Source organism: Hippocampus zosterae, chromosome 12 (genome assembly GCF_025434085.1).
Source record: "Hippocampus zosterae strain Florida chromosome 12, ASM2543408v3, whole genome shotgun sequence".
Lineage (NCBI taxonomy): Eukaryota > Metazoa > Chordata > Actinopteri > Syngnathiformes > Syngnathidae > Hippocampus > Hippocampus zosterae.
Window position 1 is genome coordinate 2172748 of NC_067462.1, and position 19041 is coordinate 2191788.

Here is a 19041-nt window from a genome sequence, read left to right on the forward strand (position 1 = left end):
ACATCCTGCCCGGCAGTGTGAACGTATGAAAGAAGAGTTCTCTTTAAAGGCCCTCATTGGCAAACATGGCATGTGCCAACGGACTACCGAATGGGGCCTCCCATTTGTACAATCGGCGCACTGTTCCCGCTTTGTGTGTGTGTATGTGACCTGAATATGCGCCGGGAGCGCCACACAACGCCAACGAGGAAGTAATTTTAAGACACTCACTTCGCAATTGACCTTCTGTCTTCTCTCCTTGACTTGTGATGGCTCACCGTCTGTTTGAAGGCAAAGATCATGCCGCCTCCTATTGGAAATATCGGATTTCGCCATCGGATCAATTGATTCAGCGTGTGCTGGAATTTGTGAGAAAACAGGTAGGAGGTCATGCCTCCGAGTATGAGTTGTCTTACTCATGAGTGTACTGCGTTTCAAACGGAAAGGCGTTTGGAAGACATTTTCAATAATCAATCAGTAATCAATAGACGGCGTTTTGGCAGAAAGGTGAGCCCCTGCTGTTGGCCGTGGATGTGGGATGCGGCTCGGGGCAAGGCACGGTGCTGCTGGCCAAACACTTTGAGTCCGTGGTGGGCACGGACGTGAGCCCTGCCCAGCTGGAGGTGGCTTCGCAGCACGCTCGAGAGCCCAACGTCACTTATCGGTAGGTCGACGGCGCGGCGACTTTCTGAGGAGTCCAAATGAGCCAGTATGGATTCCCTTTTTGGTGAGGGAATGCAATGTTGAGCCTTTTATTATTTTCAACAGGGGCCTTGCCAGAATACCATCCACAGTCGGGTTTCATGACATCAAATTCACACATATCCAAGAACAATGCCCATCACGTTCATAATCCCGCTTGTGTAATGAATGTGTATGTGCAATATGTATTTTATGGAAAGAGGGCAAAAAGAAAAAGTACTTGTGAAAATTTCCACTAGGACTTTACATAATTTATTTGGGGGGTTTTAAGGTGATACCACAACGTTAAACAGTGAGAATGAGGAAAGTCAAAGAACTTTAAATTTTCATTTATTCCTACTAGAATATGAGGGGAGCTCTATTTTAATCCACCAGGTATCGATTGTGGCTATTAACATTTGGGAATGTTTACAGTCCTCCTCATGTATGTAATATTCTAATATTTTCTCCTCTCACTCTTCTGCCATTTTTGCTCTGAATTCGGTCACAGCAGCGAGAGAGGCGCATGTAAACAGCCTCAGCAGCAGCCGAGCCCCGGTCAAAGTCCTTTTTTTAAATTACTTATTGTTTTGATAAGAGGGCGGCCCGGTAGTCCAGTGGTTAGCACGCGGCTTCACAGTGCAGAGGTACCGGGTTCGAATCCAGCTCCGGCCTCCCTGTGTAGAGTTTGCATGTTCTCCCCTCGGGTTTTCTCCGGGTGCTCCGGTTTCCTCCCACATTCCAAAAATATGCATGGCAGGCTGATTGAACACTCTAAATTGTCCCTAGGTGTGAGTGTGAGCGTGGATGGTTGTTCGTCTATGTGTGCCCTGCGATTGGCTGGCAACCGATTCAGGGTGTCCCCCGCCTACTGCCCGGAGACGGCTGGGATGGGCTCCAGCACCCCCCGCGACCCTAGTGAGGATCAAGCGGTACGGAAGATGAATGAATGTTTTGATAAGCGCAATTATCAGCAAAGCAAACATCGAATTTCTTTGTTTCAGAAAGCGCAATTATCGGCGAAGCAAACAAAAGGATTCCTAGGACTCAAATTCTCAAATTACCAAAACAAGAACCAGTTTATGACTCCCATCCCTCCCCGCAATCCTAATGAGGTGCTTAAGAAAATACTGCACGAGGATGGATGTCCTACAGTATCCTGGATATTAAAAGCGTTTTTTGTGTGTGTGTGTGTGTGTACAATTCCACCTTTAGACAATGCGTGGCTGAGGAGCTGCCGTTTGCCGACAGCTCAGCGGACCTGATAACGGCCATGTGCGCCTTCCACTGGTTTGACAGAGCACGCTTTCTGCAGGAAGCCGACAGGGTCCTGAAGCCTCGCGGTTGCTTGGCTCTGCTCAACTACACCCTCGATATGGAACTGGCCTACCCGGGTTGCTGCCAACAGTCGCTCAACCAAGTGTGCAAAGAGGTGCTCACAGTTTGTAAAGGAGGACTATTTATATGTATATAATATTTTTTTACAGGCTTTAAATCACCTCTGTGAATCCTAAGTGTGCTTTTATTTTGGTCAATTTCAGTTCTACGCTGCTTTGCATCCTTACCGTAGTACTATTCTTGGTCCGAAATCGATTGAGTTGTACCGAGAAGCCTACAATTCCATCCCCTATGCTGACAAAGAATGGTGAGCGCTCAGCAACTCGGGTTAGGCTTTGGTTCCTCGCGACCCAGAGCACGATAAGTGCTATGGAAATTGAATAAATGAATGAAGAGCTGATTCACCGTTCCTACTGCAGGAATGAGGAGATGTGGGTGAAGAAGTCCATGCCCCTGAGCAGCTACATGGGCTTTGTGGAATCGTTCTCCAGCTATCAGGCTCTGCTGAGGGAAGACCCCCAGAAGGCCGAAAGGCTCTCACAGGACATTTGTCAAAGGTATTCCGACTTGATTTTGACTACTCACAGCACCCCTACTTGTCTTTTTGCCCTACGCCGTGATCACGAAATTGGCTAGTCATTAAATTAGCCAAAATGTGACACCGCAGACGCATTTTCAGAAAGGTGCAGCTGACAAGCTACTTATGTGCTAATTTTGTTTTTTCTTTTTCCTGACTTCCTCATTACAGGTTGATGTCTATCATGAAGGTGACCTCTGCGGAGACAGAAGTGGTGCTGGGTGTCAAGTATTTCTACCTGCTGGCAAGCAAAAGCGGCTGAGAAGATGTATCTTTTTTTTTTTTTAATAAAAAGTAGAAATGGCCTGTATTGCAGCCCTACCCAGAAAGTTGTCACTTTTAGGACCCCGTTATTTTGGCAAATAAATGAATTCACACATCTCTAATCGGGGTCTTTGGTAGTGTTGTCAGTAAAACAGAATGCCATGGATTTTTTTTAAATTTCCGTAGTTCTTGAGCCCCGCCGGTGTATTACAACCAGATTCAGAAAGGTTTAAAAAGTTCGAGCACACTACATTATTGCGAATAAACCGTTTCATCGTCCTCAAATTGCCGCTAGAGGGCGACATTATATTATTTTCCTCACTTGGCGTCCAACATTTATGGGGTTAAAAAAAAAGAATGATGAACCGAATTTTCTGTGGAACAGCCCTTGGGCCTTAACATAACGTATGCTGAATGTAAAACTTGTCACAGTTCGTTCATAACGTCGAATATTAATTTAATATCGGACCTAGGTGTATGCATGTATATATGATGCTTTCAATAACAATGGGAAAAGTAAACCGCATCTTATTTGTAAACAACAACGAAAAACATGTATTGACTTGTCAAGAAACAAACCATGATATAAGCAATGTCAATAAAAGCTTGCCAACCAAAGCGGAATTGTGCGCTTGCTTGCGTTACAAGCGCTACGTCATGCGATAGGGGAATTCAACTAAATATTAAAAAAAAAAAACCTGAACGTCACGCCGCCGCGTTTGGAGAAAAGCAGCGTTCAAACTCAACGAGCCGCGCGCGTCACCTTTCATAGCATTTGTCACGTCGGTGGCACAACACGCGCCGCTGTGATCCAAAGAACGTCTGACGGCGTCGAGTTGGGCCGAATAATATAAAAGAAAGAGTTTCTCTCCAGACTAAAAAGTTGTGTGCGCGAGCATCTTCAACGTTTAATCGGATCTTCCCCAAGTGTTGCTGAATCAGGTAAGCACGCGACGCACTTTGGTAGCAAAATGAGCATTTCACATGGAAATAAAATACGTGATAACGTATTTCATCATTTCCATATCGCTTGATGGAATAAAGCGTTCTGGTGCCTCTCAGTTGTTAAAAGTTGACCGCTCGTGAAAACATAAATCATCTCAAACTGACAAAAATGGTCAAAAAAATGATGTTTATCACATGGCATGTGATTGTTTTTCACACTAATCGATAAAAATGACATGACATACACATTCAGAACGTGTAAAAGAAAAGAGCGAAATGTTTCCCTGTTGAGGTCATTCGTGTTCGCCTTAAAAGTGTTCAACTACATTAGCAGAAATCAGTCGTATGGAAGCTGATACTCAATTTTTTAATGGAATTAGTTGGCCGAGACATTTTCTATTTTGTGTGGAAAAGGTTGTGACATCATAAAAAAAATCATACAAAACTTAGCTTTGTGACTTCATCACTTTGGTTGCAAAAGGCCATGATGCATATTATGGGAGTGATTAGAGCAAGTGTCATTTGGCCTTGAAGCCCAACTTAACATTGAGGCGCAAAGCCCACAGTTTTAATTTTTAAATGTTTTTTTTTTAATAATTAGGTGCATCTTACTTTGAACTTGACATTTTGGCTGCCCCAGAGTGACTTTTGATTCTGTCCATCCATCAGACTTTTTTTCCGGCTCGATTTCTGTGTTGCCCGTAGAAAACCTGTCACATCCGCTAATGTTCTTATTTGGTGCTTCGGTGGATTTGTGTGCTTGATTATTTTTTTTTAGTTTTTAAGATTTGGTTCAAAAGTGGACCGTTTCATTGTGTGCCTTATTTGCTTCACCGCTAATTCAATGGGGGCATTTGTTGTGTTGATGGTAAACGCATATTGTTGAGATTCACTGCTAAAATGGAATAATTTGGTGCTACAATGGCTCCCTGAGAAGATGTATTTTGTGGTTTTGTTGTGATGCAACACTAAAATTGACTCGGCACCTTTTCAGTTTGGTTACGCTGCGGTATCATGCCCGCGTTGGGTTTCCCTCGTACTGTGAAGAGAGTTTTGCCACTTTTAAGAAGGGGCGCCATGAATGTGCTCACTTCAGTGAAGTATTCGTGCGACTCGGGAGTTGATGGAAAGAAGTGCCGTTGCCTGGGAAGGTTAGCCAAACTCCCAAAACGGACAGACGACATCTGCTCTCGGGACGCTTAACGTGTTGCTGGCGATTTTGTTTTAGCTGTGAAGGGATGGCCAATCGCAAGCAGAGGGGGCTGACGGCCACGGACGAGTTCCCGGATCTCAGTCAGCATAAGAACCACATGGCCAAGTTTCTGACTCAGGACATGTACGCCACGATGAAGGAGAGGTCCACCCGCAGCGGCTTCACCATCGACGGCGTCATTCAGACCGGCGTGGACAATCCTGGTATGGGTAACGCCGCGCCTCACTTCGACCCGGTGTCGCCACGCGGTTCTTTTGATGACTCTCTGGTGTCAACGCGGTGTGAACGTGGGCAGGCCACCCCTACATCATGACGGTGGGTTGCGTGGCGGGAGACGAGGAGTCCTACGAGGTCTACAAAGAGCTTTTTGACCTCGTGATTGAGGATCGACACGGCGGATACAAGGCCACAGACACGCACAAGACTGACCTCAATCCGGGGAATCTGGTGGTAAGCGTCTGGAGATTTACATTTTGTCTTTTGTGTTTTTTTTTCCATTCCATTTTCAACCGGCAAGTGAAACTGATCAGTCACTTTTTTGGGCTTTATGGTTGTGGCGGTGTGTCTTTTTCGGTATTCCTGAAAACATGAACAGGACACAGTATAGGAAAACGGATTTTGTTTGACTTCCTGTTGAAAATGAAAGCCACTGATGATTTGCAACTTAGAAAGAATCCAAAGTAGCTCTTTCTCCCCCCCACCCCCCCCCCACGCCCCTTCCCCTCGTTTAGGGCGGCGACGACCTGGACCCCAACTACGTTCTTAGCTCCCGTGTCCGAACAGGCCGCAGCATCCGCGGCTTCTGCCTGCCGCCACACTGCACCAGAGGAGAGAGGCGCGCTTTGGAGAAGCTCTCCATCGAAGGTAAAGGAAAATGCCTTGAGTGGGGGGGGGGGGGGGGGGCTGTACACACTAGTCTGAAGTCACAAACATATTTCTTTGCCTTTTAGCTCTGGGCGCTCTGACCGGAGACCTTACTGGCACGTACTACGCCTTGAAGAACATGTCGGAGGAGGAGCAGCAGCAGCTGATCGACGACCACTTCCTGTTTGACAAACCCGTGTCCCCTCTGCTGCTGGCCTCCAGGATGGCCCGCGACTGGCCCGACGGCAGAGGCATCTGGTGAGGAAAGCGCCTATTGATTCTCGATACCCATACGACTTCAGAAGGGTTCATGCAGGAGAGGGAAGTATAGGAATTGAGATTTTTTTTTTTGAAATGTACTTCTGCGGTGAATTCAATGAAATATCTGTACTAGCAAGTCATTTTGCCAAGCTGCGTTTCAAAGGCACAACGAGAGCAAGACCTTTCTGGTGTGGGTGAACGAGGAGGACCATCTGCGCGTCATCTCAATGCAGAAAGGAGGCAACATAAAGGAAGTGTTCACCCGCTTCTGCACTGGATTGGCAGAGGTGCGTACAAAGGTTTTCCTAACCAGTGGCGCGCAAACTGGAAATGATACTACGCCATTAAAGTGCAACACTTTAGTCAGGCAGATGATCGGCAACTTTTTAAATCCCCCAGTTTATTCTACAAACTACTTTGTTTTCAACTTTGTGGGAAAACACATCCTCAAATAGGCAACTTTTTAAAATCTGCTTGTTTGAGATTCCCTGGACTCAAAAAATGGCAGGGAACCCTTATTATTATTTTTTTTTAATTTTATTTTATTTTATTATATTATATATTATTATATGGGCGGCCCGGTAGTCCAGTGGTTAGCATGTCGGCTTCACAGTGCAGAGGTACCGGGTTCGATTCCAGCTCCGGCCTCCCTGTGTGGAGTTTGCATGTTCTCCCCGGGCCTGCGTGGGTTTTCTCCGGGTGCTCCGGTTTCCTCCCACATTCCATAAACATGCGTGGCAGGCTGATTGAACGCTCTAAATTGTCCCTAGGTGCGAGTGTGAGTGCGAATGGTTGTTCGTCTCTGTGTGCCCTGTGATTGGCTGGCAACCGATTCAGGGTGTCCCCCGCCTACTGCCCGAAGATAGCTGGGATAGGCTCCAGCACCCCCCGCGACCCGAGTGAGGATCAAGCGGCTCGGAAGATGAATGAATATTATTATATTATTATATTATATTATATTATATTATATTATATTATATTATATTATATTATATTATATTATATTATATTATATTATATTATATTATATTATTTGTTAAATAATATATATTATTGGCGTTCGACTCAGCATGACTTAGATTTGTTCTTGATTTTACTGCTTGGTGCTTTCTACCGCCTTTATTACCGATTCGTCTTACTGTTTATTGTGTATGTTAAATCGCTCCATGTACAGCACTTTGTATGCAGCGATGGCTGTTGGAAAGTGCTCGAGAAATACTCTTGACTTGACTTATTTTAAATGGTCAGAAATTTCACCACATGGCAGAAGAAATCTCACCACCTGTGGGAGATCAGAGGCAATGTAATGGGTTGAAATAATCTCACCACCTGCAGATCGAAGCCAGATTCAAGGAGAAAGGCCGCGTCTTCATGTGGAACGAGCATCTGGGCTACATCCTGACCTGCCCCTCCAACCTGGGCACCGGCCTGCGTGCCGGCGTACACGTAAAGCTGCCGAACCTGGCCAAGCACGCCGATTTTGAGGAGATTCTCAAGAGGCTGCGTCTCCAAAAACGCGGAACTGGTACTGGCAAACCGCGAGCTAGCTTTGGTCCAATTCTTGCGCTTCCATGAGTACTCACACTGGTTTGTCAATCAGGTGGCGTGGACACCGATGCCGTGGACGGAGTGTTTGACATCTCCAACGCGGACCGACTGGGATTCTCCGAGGTGGAGCTTGTGCAGATGGTGGTGGACGGCGTCAAGCTGCTGGTGGACATGGAGAAGAATTTGGAGAAGGAGGAGGGCATTGATGATCTGATGCCCAACCAGAAGTAGAACCCTCCCACCCAAATCTTTTCTGTCCCCCATTTCCTATGATTACTATCCTCTATGCAGTTTCTGCTCATATGTACTGCTAAATAATGTGCGTAAGGTTGGGATGGACTTCAAATAAAGTAATGATGAAAACTTTACATTGTCTCATGTGAGTGACTAAACATTTTCACTGAAGCTAATGTAGACCAGAGTCAAACGCATTCCAATGCACAAAACAAATGCAGAGTATTTCGCTCATCCTATTGAGTAATTCAGTTTGCTAACACGCATTGTAATGCAGAAATCGTAATACTTAATACAGGTAATACACTGAACATTCCCAAAAAGCTTTACATAAAAGCTAACGTGCAAACTAATGGAATAGTTTTGGATTTTGACAAAAGCGAACATGTAATGTAAGCCTCCCAAAATGGGTTGTACACAAAAACAATTTAGGGATGCACTGTATTTTTACATCTTTTATCGTTTAATTCTGTTCCCTGCAGTGATGCCACACTGGCGGTTCGGATTGCAATGATCATTCACAAATTTAATATGGTGGCCTATGTGATCAAACAAGATGGGAGACAAAAATGGATCCGAGTTAATAAAGTTGCTATTATGGAGTTGTTAATCTGATCAAGTATAAAATTTACACTATTGATGGGGAAAATGATTTCAGAACGCTCGCGTGCACAACGAGAATGACACGTTCCGCTTCCTTTTCTACCCGGACACAGATGTTGTGCGCACGTCCTCGCACTTCCGCTCCGCATGATACCGGAGAGAAGTTCTGACAGCTGAGGCTCCCCTCAGTTCATTCCAACCCCCGGCTTCCCCAAAATCACATTCTATCTTCATTTACAGTCGTCAGTGCCTTAATTAATCACCGAGGGGAGTTTCGGTGAACGGAGGGCGTCCGATTATGGTGTAGCACGGACCGCTAGCTCCCAGATTAAAGGTAAACAACGTCCGGATAACACACAAGCTAATTCGGCGATCTGGATAGTTTTGAACATCACTTGAAAACTTGCCTTGGGACGAATTCAAGTACATGTTTTTGTGCTCGCGTTGTCTGCTTTTATATAATGAGCCATTATCCAGCGAGACACGATTATAAGCTGCCGAAGTCGATCTCCGCTAGTTGTGGTAACGACATAGCTATTATTAGTTATATTTGATGTAGTGACAAAACAGTAAACCACATCGCCTATTTATAAACTGCTGATAACACCAACCTCGTTAAAATACTGCAACGTCTCAATAGAAAGCCTTTGGACAGAGAAAGACTCAAGATCAGAACTGATTTAATCGAGCTGGGAAATCTACGTGGAAGATTCCATTAATTGGACTCAGACGTAACCCGGTCGTGTATGTAAAGCGGAATACCGATTAATTTTCTATGATGACACGGCAGTGAACTCATAGCTGTACTCAATAGTCGAATGAAAAATAACCCACACACAACATTCCTAGGCCTTTAATATCAAATAATGACATGAAGATTAGTAAACAATAGTTCCTGCACATTTTATTGCTTTACAAACACTTTATTGCAAGTTTGATACGCGCCGTTCATCAAGCCCAAAACGCAAACCGTGGACTTCCAAATCACAACTCATCGGGTATTAAATTTGAGCATTTGTTCAGGTTCAGGGGTTGACTCTGCTCTATACCAGTGTGCGTGTTATCCTCATACTTGTGTAACTTTTCTCCGGGTACTTCCTTCGGTTGTGGTGGATGTGAACAATCCTAAAATAAACAGACGAATGCGTCATAACACTATGAACTATGCAAATCCAGTTTTTATTCATTAACTAGTTCAACTCACCAATACCGTCACTATACACAGCGGCAATTATGTGACATAATACAACCAGAAAGTACAATAGTGCCCCGAGGGCAACCGCGGGTGACCAAGGGTTAGACACCCTGATTCAAAGGATACAAACCGATGATGTTGTGTGTGTCATTGACACTGTGACAGGAAGTTTGAGTCGTGGGGCAACGTGCGGGGGCGGGGCAGAGCACAGCAGGGCTGCAGGAGCCATGCTCACGCTGTCCAGCAAGCTGAAGAGGAATGACGGCGGACAGACGAGCCGGGCCGGCGGGGTCTCCGACGCCACTCACAGGGTCTCCATTCGAGACCGTCTCCTTACCAAAGGTTTGCATTTTCCAATCCAAACACATTCACATGCACTTGTCGTCAACCCAATTTCTACTGCACTGACACTTGACTCTTGTCTCCCTGCAGAAGTTGCCGAACTTGAAGCCAATCTTCCTAGTAAGTTAAGATGTGATTTTCGCCATTGTCGTGCTTTCATGTCGGGTAACATGTCTTTGACGTCTTCAAGACGCTTTATCATTTTTTTTCCCCCCCTCAAGATGTCAGTCTTGAGTAGAGCTTCATTCACGATTCTTTAGGGCTCAATTGCCACCGCCGGTCCAAGTGTCAGATTTAATAACCTGTAATCCGATCTGGCTATTTTTGTGCTTTTTTTTTTTTTAATTCCGATTGGCTGACAAATTTCAGCTTTAAATATTCCCCAATTGCTTGTGAAGATGATCAGGATGTTTGAAATGTAGCCACTTGCCCTAAAAATGTGACGTGACTGGCGCAAATGGACGATTATTGGTGAGAAGAGCAGTTTGTATGGTTCCACTCAGGAGTCGCTTCAGTTTTTGGTTTCGCAACTTCAATACCGGATGCTGAAGGAAAATGAGACATGCTCTCTAGTTTCAAGCTTACTCTTGTCCTGTTTTTTTTCCCATTTTTATTTGTTGAATGGGCGTTCATCTGAATATTTCAAGTGCCAAAATTGCTCGTGTCCCAGTTTGTCTGTAGTGAATGTCCCTAAACAGCAGGGGGCGGTGTGTAGCTGGTTTGAAACCTAAGTTGCCCTTTCAAAAGGGACGCGTTCACATTTACTCGATTAATCTTCAGTCTATGTTTGCAAAAGATGACATTTCAACATTTCCTTCACGTCCAACAGAGCATTTGTTTCTGTCTTATTCCAGGTACATGCAAAGCCAATTTCCCCGATGAAGACAAGCTGCACCATTTTCAGCTAGCAGTGTCTCCTGGTAAGCCAAGAACATTCAGCGCCCTCATTCCTGCTGGTCACTGATAAATTCCCGTTTGGGTCTTGTTAATCCCGCCCCCCCAAAAAACACATTGGTGAATTTACAAGTCCAATTTTTTTTTTACCACTTGGCCAATGTTGTTTATTGTGAACTGCTCCATTCGTGGCAGCGGTCGGCAGGGCGGCAAGGGGGACGTCCACTCGTTCGCTGTCCTCCAATGACCCGCTTTGCCCCAACAGCTCGGCTCAGCGGGCCATTGTGTGTGTGTGTGTGTGTGTGTGTGCGCGCGTGTGATTGTTTTTTTTTTTTTTTTAGGCCAAGCGCGTATGTTTTCAAGTGTTCCGACAAAGTTTGTTAAGCCTCTGCGGACGGGTTAGCCGCGCTCTCTCAGCATGTTTCCCAGCTGCGCCGTGCTCGAGGTCAAACAAACTGAATGTGCTGCTGCGCTCACAGCATCAGCCGGTTCACGCTCTCCTTTGCGTGTTCTTGCCACTATTGCAATGTTTTTCACTGCCCGTCAATCTTGGAACAAATCATTCTTTTTTGACAACTGATCGTAGTCATCGGCCCTGATATGCACAAGTGAAAATCGGAGAACTCCCCAGAAAGTTGGATGTCAGCCCGATTCCGGTGCCCAGGTCATGTTGCAGACACGCACGTCAGCTGTTCAAAAGAATGAAAAAAAAAAGTCCAAACAATTTCCCCGTCAAAGATGTCGATATTCATTCATTCATTCATCTTCCGTACCGCTTGATCCTCACTAGGGTTGCGGGGGGTGCTGGAGCCCATCCCAGCCGTCTCGCGGGGACACCCTGAATCGGTTGCCAGCCAATCGGAGGGCACACATAGACGAACAACCATCCACGCTCACACTCACACCTAGGGACAATTTAGAGTGTTCAATCAGCCTGCCACGCATATTTTTGGAATGTGGGAGGAAACCGGAGCACCCGGAGAAAACCCACGCAGGCCCGGGGAGAACATGCAAACTCCACACAGGGAGGCCGGAGCTGGAATCGAACCCGGTACCTCTGCACTGTGAAGCCCACGTGCTAACCACTGGACTAGCGGGCCGCCCGGATGTCGATATTTCTCACTGCAAAATGGCTCATGAGCAAGCGACACAATCAGGTTTCCCCCAAATTTGTGCTAGCACGCCGCGTGCGCGTGACGTCTCTCGATGAGTCATCTGTCTCCCTGTCGCACGGATCGTCGGTACACCTCCAGCTTCGTTTTCACAAAAGCCTCCGTAAGCAAAATCTTTGCCGAAGAGCAAAGATCAGCACATTATAAGGGGCTGCTGTCATTTTTCTTAAGTGAATCCGATGAGGAGCCCGAGTTTCCAAGAGGAAAACTAGCTCGGCTATTCAAAACGGAGGCCTTGCGCACCCCCCTGTATTATTTCTTGATAATTACAATGAAGCTTTGCCCCTATCTGCCTATTTACGATGTCGCGATTTGTCCCTCCTCCTTCCTTCCAGATGAAGGTTACTACCAAAGTGGCAGGTTTCAGTTTGAAATCAACGTGCCCGAAGCCTACAACATGGTGGTGAGTGGCTCGAATTGTAACGAGGTCATCTCGCCCTGCGAGCTGCTGTGTTTGTGTTCGGCCGCAATCGCATTCCAGGTTTGCTTTCTTTGCTTGCCATCAGTTGGGTGGGTCGAGCTAGATCAACATGGCCTCATCGAGATCCGTTTTTCATCCCTTGAGGGAAAATGAGATTGCTGCAGTAGTACCGTACTATTCACAATTACACCCGAACAACAGAGTGGGGGGGGGGGGGGGTAATCCAAAGTAGCATTTGAGAGATGCAAGGAAGAAAAGGAGACCGTTTTCTCCACGCGCTTTTAAGGATTTGAGCCAAATATTGTGCCAGGATGAGGAGCAAATGAAGAGACACTTTGAAAATATGCCGCATCTGCGTTTTTGTTTTGTTTTTTTGTCTCCAGCCTCCAAAAGTGCGATGTCTGACCAGAATATGGCATCCAAATATCACCGAGAACGGGGAGATCTGCCTGAGGTATGCAATTCCAACACCGCACTCACGACTGTGGGATTTGATTTGCACCGCATGAATTTGACATGCTATGGGGAAGACCAGAAAGAAGCACCATCAAGGCGTGATGTGAATTCACCGTCGGGGCTTTCTTGAATTGCTCCAATCAATTAAGCGGCGTTTGAAATGCGCTGTCCTAAATAATCAAGTCGCGCCTTGTTTCTTTGACTTCAGCCTATTGCGGGAACATTCTATCGACGGCACAGGGTGGGCCCCCACCAGAACCTTGAAGGTAAACTGCAAGATGTTATTTTCAGCCACTCCTGATAATTCCAAGACTTTGGAGATATTCACAAACGTAATGGAATTTTTTTTTCCTTCTATAGGACGTGGTCTGGGGATTGAACTCGTTGTTCACCGTAAGTTCTTATTATTTTTCAACCCGAACTACTGTATAATTTCCCATAACCACATAATTATTTTTAATCGATGGTGGAAATGGTTTCATCGTTCCAATACTTTTGGAAGCGATTGATCAGGCTTGTTGAACGGTCGCATTTTGATCCGTGCGAATTCAAGCGGACCGGCACGCAAGTTGTTCCAATTTTGTGCAAAGCGCATCATCCACATGCAAAGCGGCGCACGCTAATGAGGATGATTTTCAAAGGTCTTGCCGGGATCGAAAGGTGCGCTCATATTTGTCTCCTCAAAGTCACTTGGATGTTAGTTTGATGATTCCAATTTGCCGATTGCGCCGCGGGTTCATCCCGCGGGCGCGTTGATCCACACGGTTGATACGTTGATCGGTACGTCGGTCACGCCGTTGATAATTAGTCAAGCTGTAATTGAGTTCCAAAAGAGTCGTTGCTTGTCTCGCTCGGCAGCCACAATGGAGCCGCTATCACAACTGAAAGGGGGGTGGGGGGGGGGATAATCTTTCCCATTATGGCGGGGGTGGCAGGGGGAGGGGGGGCGCCTTGAGATGCTTGTGAAATACAAACAAGGAAACAAAATGAGATTTGGCGCTTTTGGCAGCAAGTCCTGGAAGACTGCTCAAGAGTTTTCCATTTGCCAATTGTGTCCGCCCTGAGAGATGACGACACCCACTTCCTACCTCACGACACTCTTATCATGATGATTCTCTTTTTTTTTTCTTCTTCTTCTTCTGATATCACGTCTCCTCTCCCGTAGGACTTGTTGAATTTTGATGACCCGTTGAACATTGATGCGGCAGAACATCACTTGAGGGATAAGGTGGGTCTGTGCCATTTCATTCCCCAGAAATGTCCTTGATTGATCTTCACAATTATTGAGTAGCCTTAAGTCATCTCCTTCCACATCATTCCGCTGTTAACGTCTTAAAAAAATGAACGCCTTGCAGGCTAATATTTTTCTCACTCCAAAAATGTAAAGATATTTCCTCAAATTCAACGTTTTCAACCCCCCCCCCCCCCCCCAAAAAAAATCAAGCAATTCACCACAGGGGCCGGACATTCAGCATAACGGATTGGCAAATCGGTCCCACTTGAGATTCAAAACCTTGAGCTTGGCACACTTCCTGCCGTGTCTGTCTTTATTCATGGGGGGGTGGGGGATCGAATAAAAATGAAAGTGCCAATTTCTGATACGCCTGCAGTGTGACTGACTTCTTCTGGACTGTAGTTGTCGCATTGCCTTCGCAAGGGGTGTTATGAGTTGGACGTTAGCTTGCGAGCAAAGCAACCGCGTTATCTGGAGACGTAGGCAGGGAGCGGCCACAGATGGTGTGTGTGTGTGTTGTATTTTTTTTCTAAAAGCTCTCGTCGCCGCACTCTCATCTAACTTGGTGCCTGCTGGGTGGAAGGCAAGCTCAACAATTTGCAAGTCTAATCAGCACTAGATGGCAGCTCGGGAAATATTTACATTTCTCTGTTTGACTTTTTTCCTTCACTTTGGAGCCTTTTTGCTTTTGCGGGTAAACGGCAAAGGTGGACAACATTTAATGGTACAGTAATCACACGGGTCCCTGAGAGCGGATTTTATGCAGATGAAAGTTGGTCAAAAGTGCGCTTTTCAAACGCACCTTGTGGCATTCATTCTGTGAAACCTATTTGGCTGGAAAAAAAACCCGCAAGCCGTGTTCCAAAACGAGTGTGTGGGAAGGAAGAAGAAAAGAGACTTAAAAAAAAGAGAGGTAAAAGCCTCTTTTACTTTTCTCTTGCGGTCCTCTGCAGTCATTCATTCATTCATCGACCTAACCGCTTGATCCTCACTAGGGTCGCGGGGGGTGCTGGAGCCTATCCCAGCTGTCTTCGGGCAGTAGGCGGGGGACACCCTGAATCGGTTGCCAGCCAATCGCAGGGCACACAGAAACGAACAACCATCATAATCACACCTAGGGACAATTTAGAGTGTTCAGTCAGCCTGCCATGCATGTTTTTGGAATGTGGGAGGAAACCGGAGCACCCGGAGAAAACCCACGCAGGCCCGGCGAGAACATGCAAACTCCACACAGGGAGGCCGGAGCTGGAATCGAACCCGGTACCTCTGCACTGTGAAGCCCACGTGCTAACCACTGGACTACCGGGCCGACTGCCTCTGCAGTCACAACAAATGAAAACTCATCATCTGAGCGTGAGCCCCCTTTCAAATCGAGTTACCTCCGATTTGAATTATCTTCCACAACTCATGAGTGGTGACCTGCGGGATTGTGCCGGCATTGACCCCCTCATTTTTAATTTTTTTCCCCCCACCGCATCATTCTGGCCTTCACCGAGTTTCTATCGTCACCGGCCTGCGTTTTGCTTCCTTTTCAACACGCAGCAGTTGTTAGAGAAGCAGTTCACCCCCCGAGGTTTTTGTTTATTTTCTCCCCGCCCCCCCACCCCGCCATGATGGGAAATCGCTGATAATTAGGGAAGAGGGGTGATAAATGCCTTGCGTGATTGGAGCATTGCCGAAAAGTTTTTAATAGACTGCAGAGTTTCTTCAAGCTAATGAATTGCCAAGTGGAGCTGTTTTTTTTTGGGTTTTTTTTTAGATCCCCAGGTGGTGTCTCATTAAGCTTTCTTTAAATACTGATTTGTGGGGGTTCTTTTTTTTTTATTTTTAATGAACCTAACTTGGATCTTTTTTTTCCACTGTCGACATCATCGGCTAAAATCCAAACAGACCGAAGAGCTGCTCCGAAGCGATCCCTGTACAGTATATTCTTCTTTTTGCCAAAGGGGGCATCGAAGAAAATTAGCTCAGCTCTTTGCTCGTTGGAGGCCGCTCAATAGTTTCCTCAGGGGGGGATTCCAGGAGTCACCGAGACTTGCGGTTGTCTCCCACCCATTGTCAAAAAGGGCCAAAAGCAATTCGATTTTGAAGAGATGCCCTACGTCTGGGGACAATCACAACTCCTGTCACTCCTGTTTACTTTCACCTTTTTTTTTTTTTTGAATCACGGAAAGGCTGACGTGAAATGTTGCATTAGGCGGAGTGCAGGGACGTGATATAATTGCGCTCGTCGCCGCAATGATAAATCGGTTACACGTTAATTAGGAATTGTGCAAAACACACAAAGAGCTGCTGATTACACAACGTGGGGAGGGACTGGGGGGGTACTTGTTTGATTGATGAAGCAGCGTGCTATCAATTGGGTGCAAAAGAGAAAAAAATTGAAGAAGTGAAGCTTTTAAATAGAGGTCGGATGAAACTCGATAGGAATCGGAAGTTGCGCAATTATTCAACCTGATGTCATATTTTTAGAGGGGTGCGGAAACTTTTTCTATCCACTGCATGTTGTCTTCAAATATGTGTGTGTGTGTGTGAGATCCCTTGACAAATCCCCGGCGTTGTTGTCCTGACACCATTGCGCCTCTTGTCTGCTTTCAGGAAGATTTTCGGAACAAAGTTCAAGATTACATCAAGCACTACGCCAGATGATAGACGCACGGGGCCGCGGCAAGTTTGCTCGCAAGCTGCTCCACCTTTGCCTCAGCTTTTTCTCTCAAGTCCACACTGAATCAGCAGCCGGCCGGTCGTCTTGAACGTCGCGCTCTGCTCACCTTCTCGCAATAAACCTCGACACATGACGGACATGGGAAGCGCACGTTTGAGCAAGGAACGCAAAGCACGACGCTTTTATTGTACTCTCAGAGATGTCACGTTGGCGCCGCTCGCTTGACGCCAAGACAGTAGACGTACCGTGAGTGACCGGCCGCTATTTTTTTCTTGGGGGGCCGGGGGGGGGGGGGTGTTTTCAAGTGAGTAAACAAGAGAAGAGTTATGTACGTTCTCAGTTCCAGTGCCTGCAGTGTTTGTGTTGGCAGAAAGGAAAAAAAAAATTGCATGCGAGTTGACATGATGTAATCTGAAGATATTCACACACCTTTGTGGACACCTTACGTGCTACACGCGACCTGCCCGGCCCCCACCAGACAGCGTTTGAATGATCAGCACCGCAGCGTCCTCATTTGTTGTCTTTCACACGCACATTTTGATACCCACTTTTTTTTTTTTTTTTTGTTACCTCAATGTGCAAAATGGGAGACAACTCTTGTCATTTCCCTTTCTTGTTTTCATGCTTATGTCAACCATGCCTCTCACAATCAGACAAAATGTATCAATGAGGTGAGGCTAAAACACAAGAGCGTACTGAAGTCACTGTTTGGTTGAAAACGGCAAAAATAAATGCGTCTTTTGACCAAGAGCGGAAGGAAAAATTCCACAGAGTCCTCCATTTATGAGATTATCAATCTCATTGTTTGGAATTTCATTCGCATGTTGACAGTTTTGCCCAAATGACATTTTCAGCAAGCAACAAAAGAAATAGACGAGGCTTGATTTTCCAGAATTATTTCAATGAATGGAAAAAGAAGTCATCTGATCTGTGACAAGTTTGTCCCTCTGAATAAATTACAATAATTGTAATTGGTGGGCAATGTCCGTAAATAGCTCACCGCTCATGTGCAGTTCAATGTATACTTGGAATGGGTCAAGAAAAAGAGGATACCCCCCCCCCCCCCTGCACCCTCTTAATACAAAATCCCATTTAAGATGACCATGGATAAAATATTGCACTCCTTTCAAAAAGAAACATTGACAATTTTCCACCAGTCCTGCGACCTTTTGGAGTCATTTACCGTTGGCCGCCTTTTCTAATTCTGTCGTCAAATTTGAAACCACGTAGCCATTGTATCGTGCACATTTTGAACTGAGCAAACTTCAAGTTAAATACTACTGAACTGTACTTTGACAGTACTTTGACCCCCCCCCCCCCCCCTTCATACTTGCACAGGAACATTTTAACAAGGGTGAGTTCACACTCTTCTGGAAAATAAAGCAGAATATGCGCGCTCGTGTGTAGCCGACAATGCTAATAGGCAACTTGTTCATTTGCGCAAATGGTGCTTTTTCTTTGCCAAATTGACAACAGCTCTTAGAACCTGGCCGGTGAAATCCCGTGTGCAGAGAGCGTGTGTCACATGCAAAGTAAGTATCTCTCGGCAGCATCATGCCACCGCTCTGTCCTTGACTTTGGAGCGTCAAAGCGCTATTCCTCCCCCTCCAATCCATTATGCTCTACGTTTACACATCTGCAGAAACGGTACTAGTTGAAAGATGCAAGTTCAACATACACGTGTGTGGAGACAGTTTCAGCATTGGGAGAAGTATGACTTGTTCGCGTGCTGTGTCGCTCCCCTTTATAGTCCACCGCTAACGAGCATTAATGATTGTTTTTGTCACTGACATGCCCCCCCCTACCCCGCCACACCACACACACAATTTTAAACATCTCCCGAGTGTCCTCACAAAGTGAAATTTGCTCTTTGTCACTCTTGTCGAGAATAGCTTTTGTTACCATGGCGACCAGGGGCGCAGCTAGGGCATTGCGACACAAGCAAGAGGTACCTAGCGTTGCAAACATTTGCACTGTAACTTATGTTGAGCGACTTTTCTGAGCCCTCGAACAACTCATTTCACAGAAAAAAAGTCATACAAGATGTGCTTTTGCTTCTATGTAGAAGCAATTCAGGAAAAAAAGGCACATTTTCATAACGTGTCCTGTTTAAGGCGGAACATGAATCAGGACACTGAAAGTGCGAAAGTAAATG

The 19041-nt window shown here is 45.9% G+C and overlaps 3 protein-coding genes and 1 long non-coding RNA gene across 4 annotated transcripts in view; all 4 read left to right on the forward strand.

Moving 5' to 3' along the window:
* The window catches only part of LOC127611874 (uncharacterized), a 139560-nt gene that overhangs the window by 53027 nt on the left and 67492 nt on the right, over window positions 1-19041 (forward strand). The window lies entirely within an intron of this gene.
* LOC127611860 (putative methyltransferase DDB_G0268948) lies at window positions 84-2961 on the forward strand. Its single transcript, XM_052082650.1, has 6 exons — window positions 84-359; window positions 483-643; window positions 1876-2092; window positions 2202-2305; window positions 2418-2555; window positions 2747-2961. Exons 1-6 carry the CDS (start codon window positions 249-251, stop codon window positions 2835-2837), a joined length of 822 nt encoding a protein of 273 aa, XP_051938610.1. The 5' UTR covers window positions 84-248; the 3' UTR covers window positions 2838-2961.
* Window positions 3606-8038, forward strand: LOC127611852 (creatine kinase, testis isozyme-like). The gene is made up of 8 exons (XM_052082642.1): window positions 3606-3781; window positions 5013-5200; window positions 5293-5447; window positions 5729-5861; window positions 5948-6119; window positions 6286-6409; window positions 7458-7647; window positions 7723-8038. Exons 2-8 carry the CDS (start codon window positions 5023-5025, stop codon window positions 7899-7901), a joined length of 1131 nt encoding a protein of 376 aa, XP_051938602.1. The 5' UTR covers window positions 3606-3781; window positions 5013-5022; the 3' UTR covers window positions 7902-8038.
* ube2f (ubiquitin-conjugating enzyme E2F (putative)) lies at window positions 8614-17649 on the forward strand. The gene is made up of 10 exons (XM_052082660.1): window positions 8614-8841; window positions 9868-10044; window positions 10135-10164; window positions 10899-10964; window positions 12446-12513; window positions 12915-12985; window positions 13196-13253; window positions 13348-13380; window positions 14153-14215; window positions 16820-17649. The coding sequence occupies exons 2-10, from the start codon at window positions 9930-9932 to the stop codon at window positions 16868-16870; spliced, it is 555 nt and encodes a 184-aa protein (XP_051938620.1). The 5' UTR covers window positions 8614-8841; window positions 9868-9929; the 3' UTR covers window positions 16871-17649.

Coding starts and splice junctions, on each gene's coding strand:
- LOC127611860 (XM_052082650.1), top strand. CDS start 249: ATGGCTCACCGTCTGTTTGAAGGCAAAGATCATGCCGCCTCCTATTGG. Junction 360..482: donor TGGAATTTGTGAGAAAACAG/GTAGGAGGTCAT, acceptor GCGTTTTGGCAG/AAAGGTGAGCCCCTGCTGTT. Junction 2,306..2,417: donor CCCTATGCTGACAAAGAATG/GTGAGCGCTCAG, acceptor TTCCTACTGCAG/GAATGAGGAGATGTGGGTGA.
- LOC127611852 (XM_052082642.1), top strand. CDS start 5,023: ATGGCCAATCGCAAGCAGAGGGGGCTGACGGCCACGGACGAGTTCCCG. Junction 6,120..6,285: donor CCCGACGGCAGAGGCATCTG/GTGAGGAAAGCG, acceptor TGCGTTTCAAAG/GCACAACGAGAGCAAGACCT. Junction 6,410..7,457: donor TCTGCACTGGATTGGCAGAG/GTGCGTACAAAG, acceptor CACCACCTGCAG/ATCGAAGCCAGATTCAAGGA.
- ube2f (XM_052082660.1), top strand. CDS start 9,930: ATGCTCACGCTGTCCAGCAAGCTGAAGAGGAATGACGGCGGACAGACG. Junction 13,254..13,347: donor CCCCCACCAGAACCTTGAAG/GTAAACTGCAAG, acceptor TTCCTTCTATAG/GACGTGGTCTGGGGATTGAA. Junction 13,381..14,152: donor GATTGAACTCGTTGTTCACC/GTAAGTTCTTAT, acceptor CCTCTCCCGTAG/GACTTGTTGAATTTTGATGA.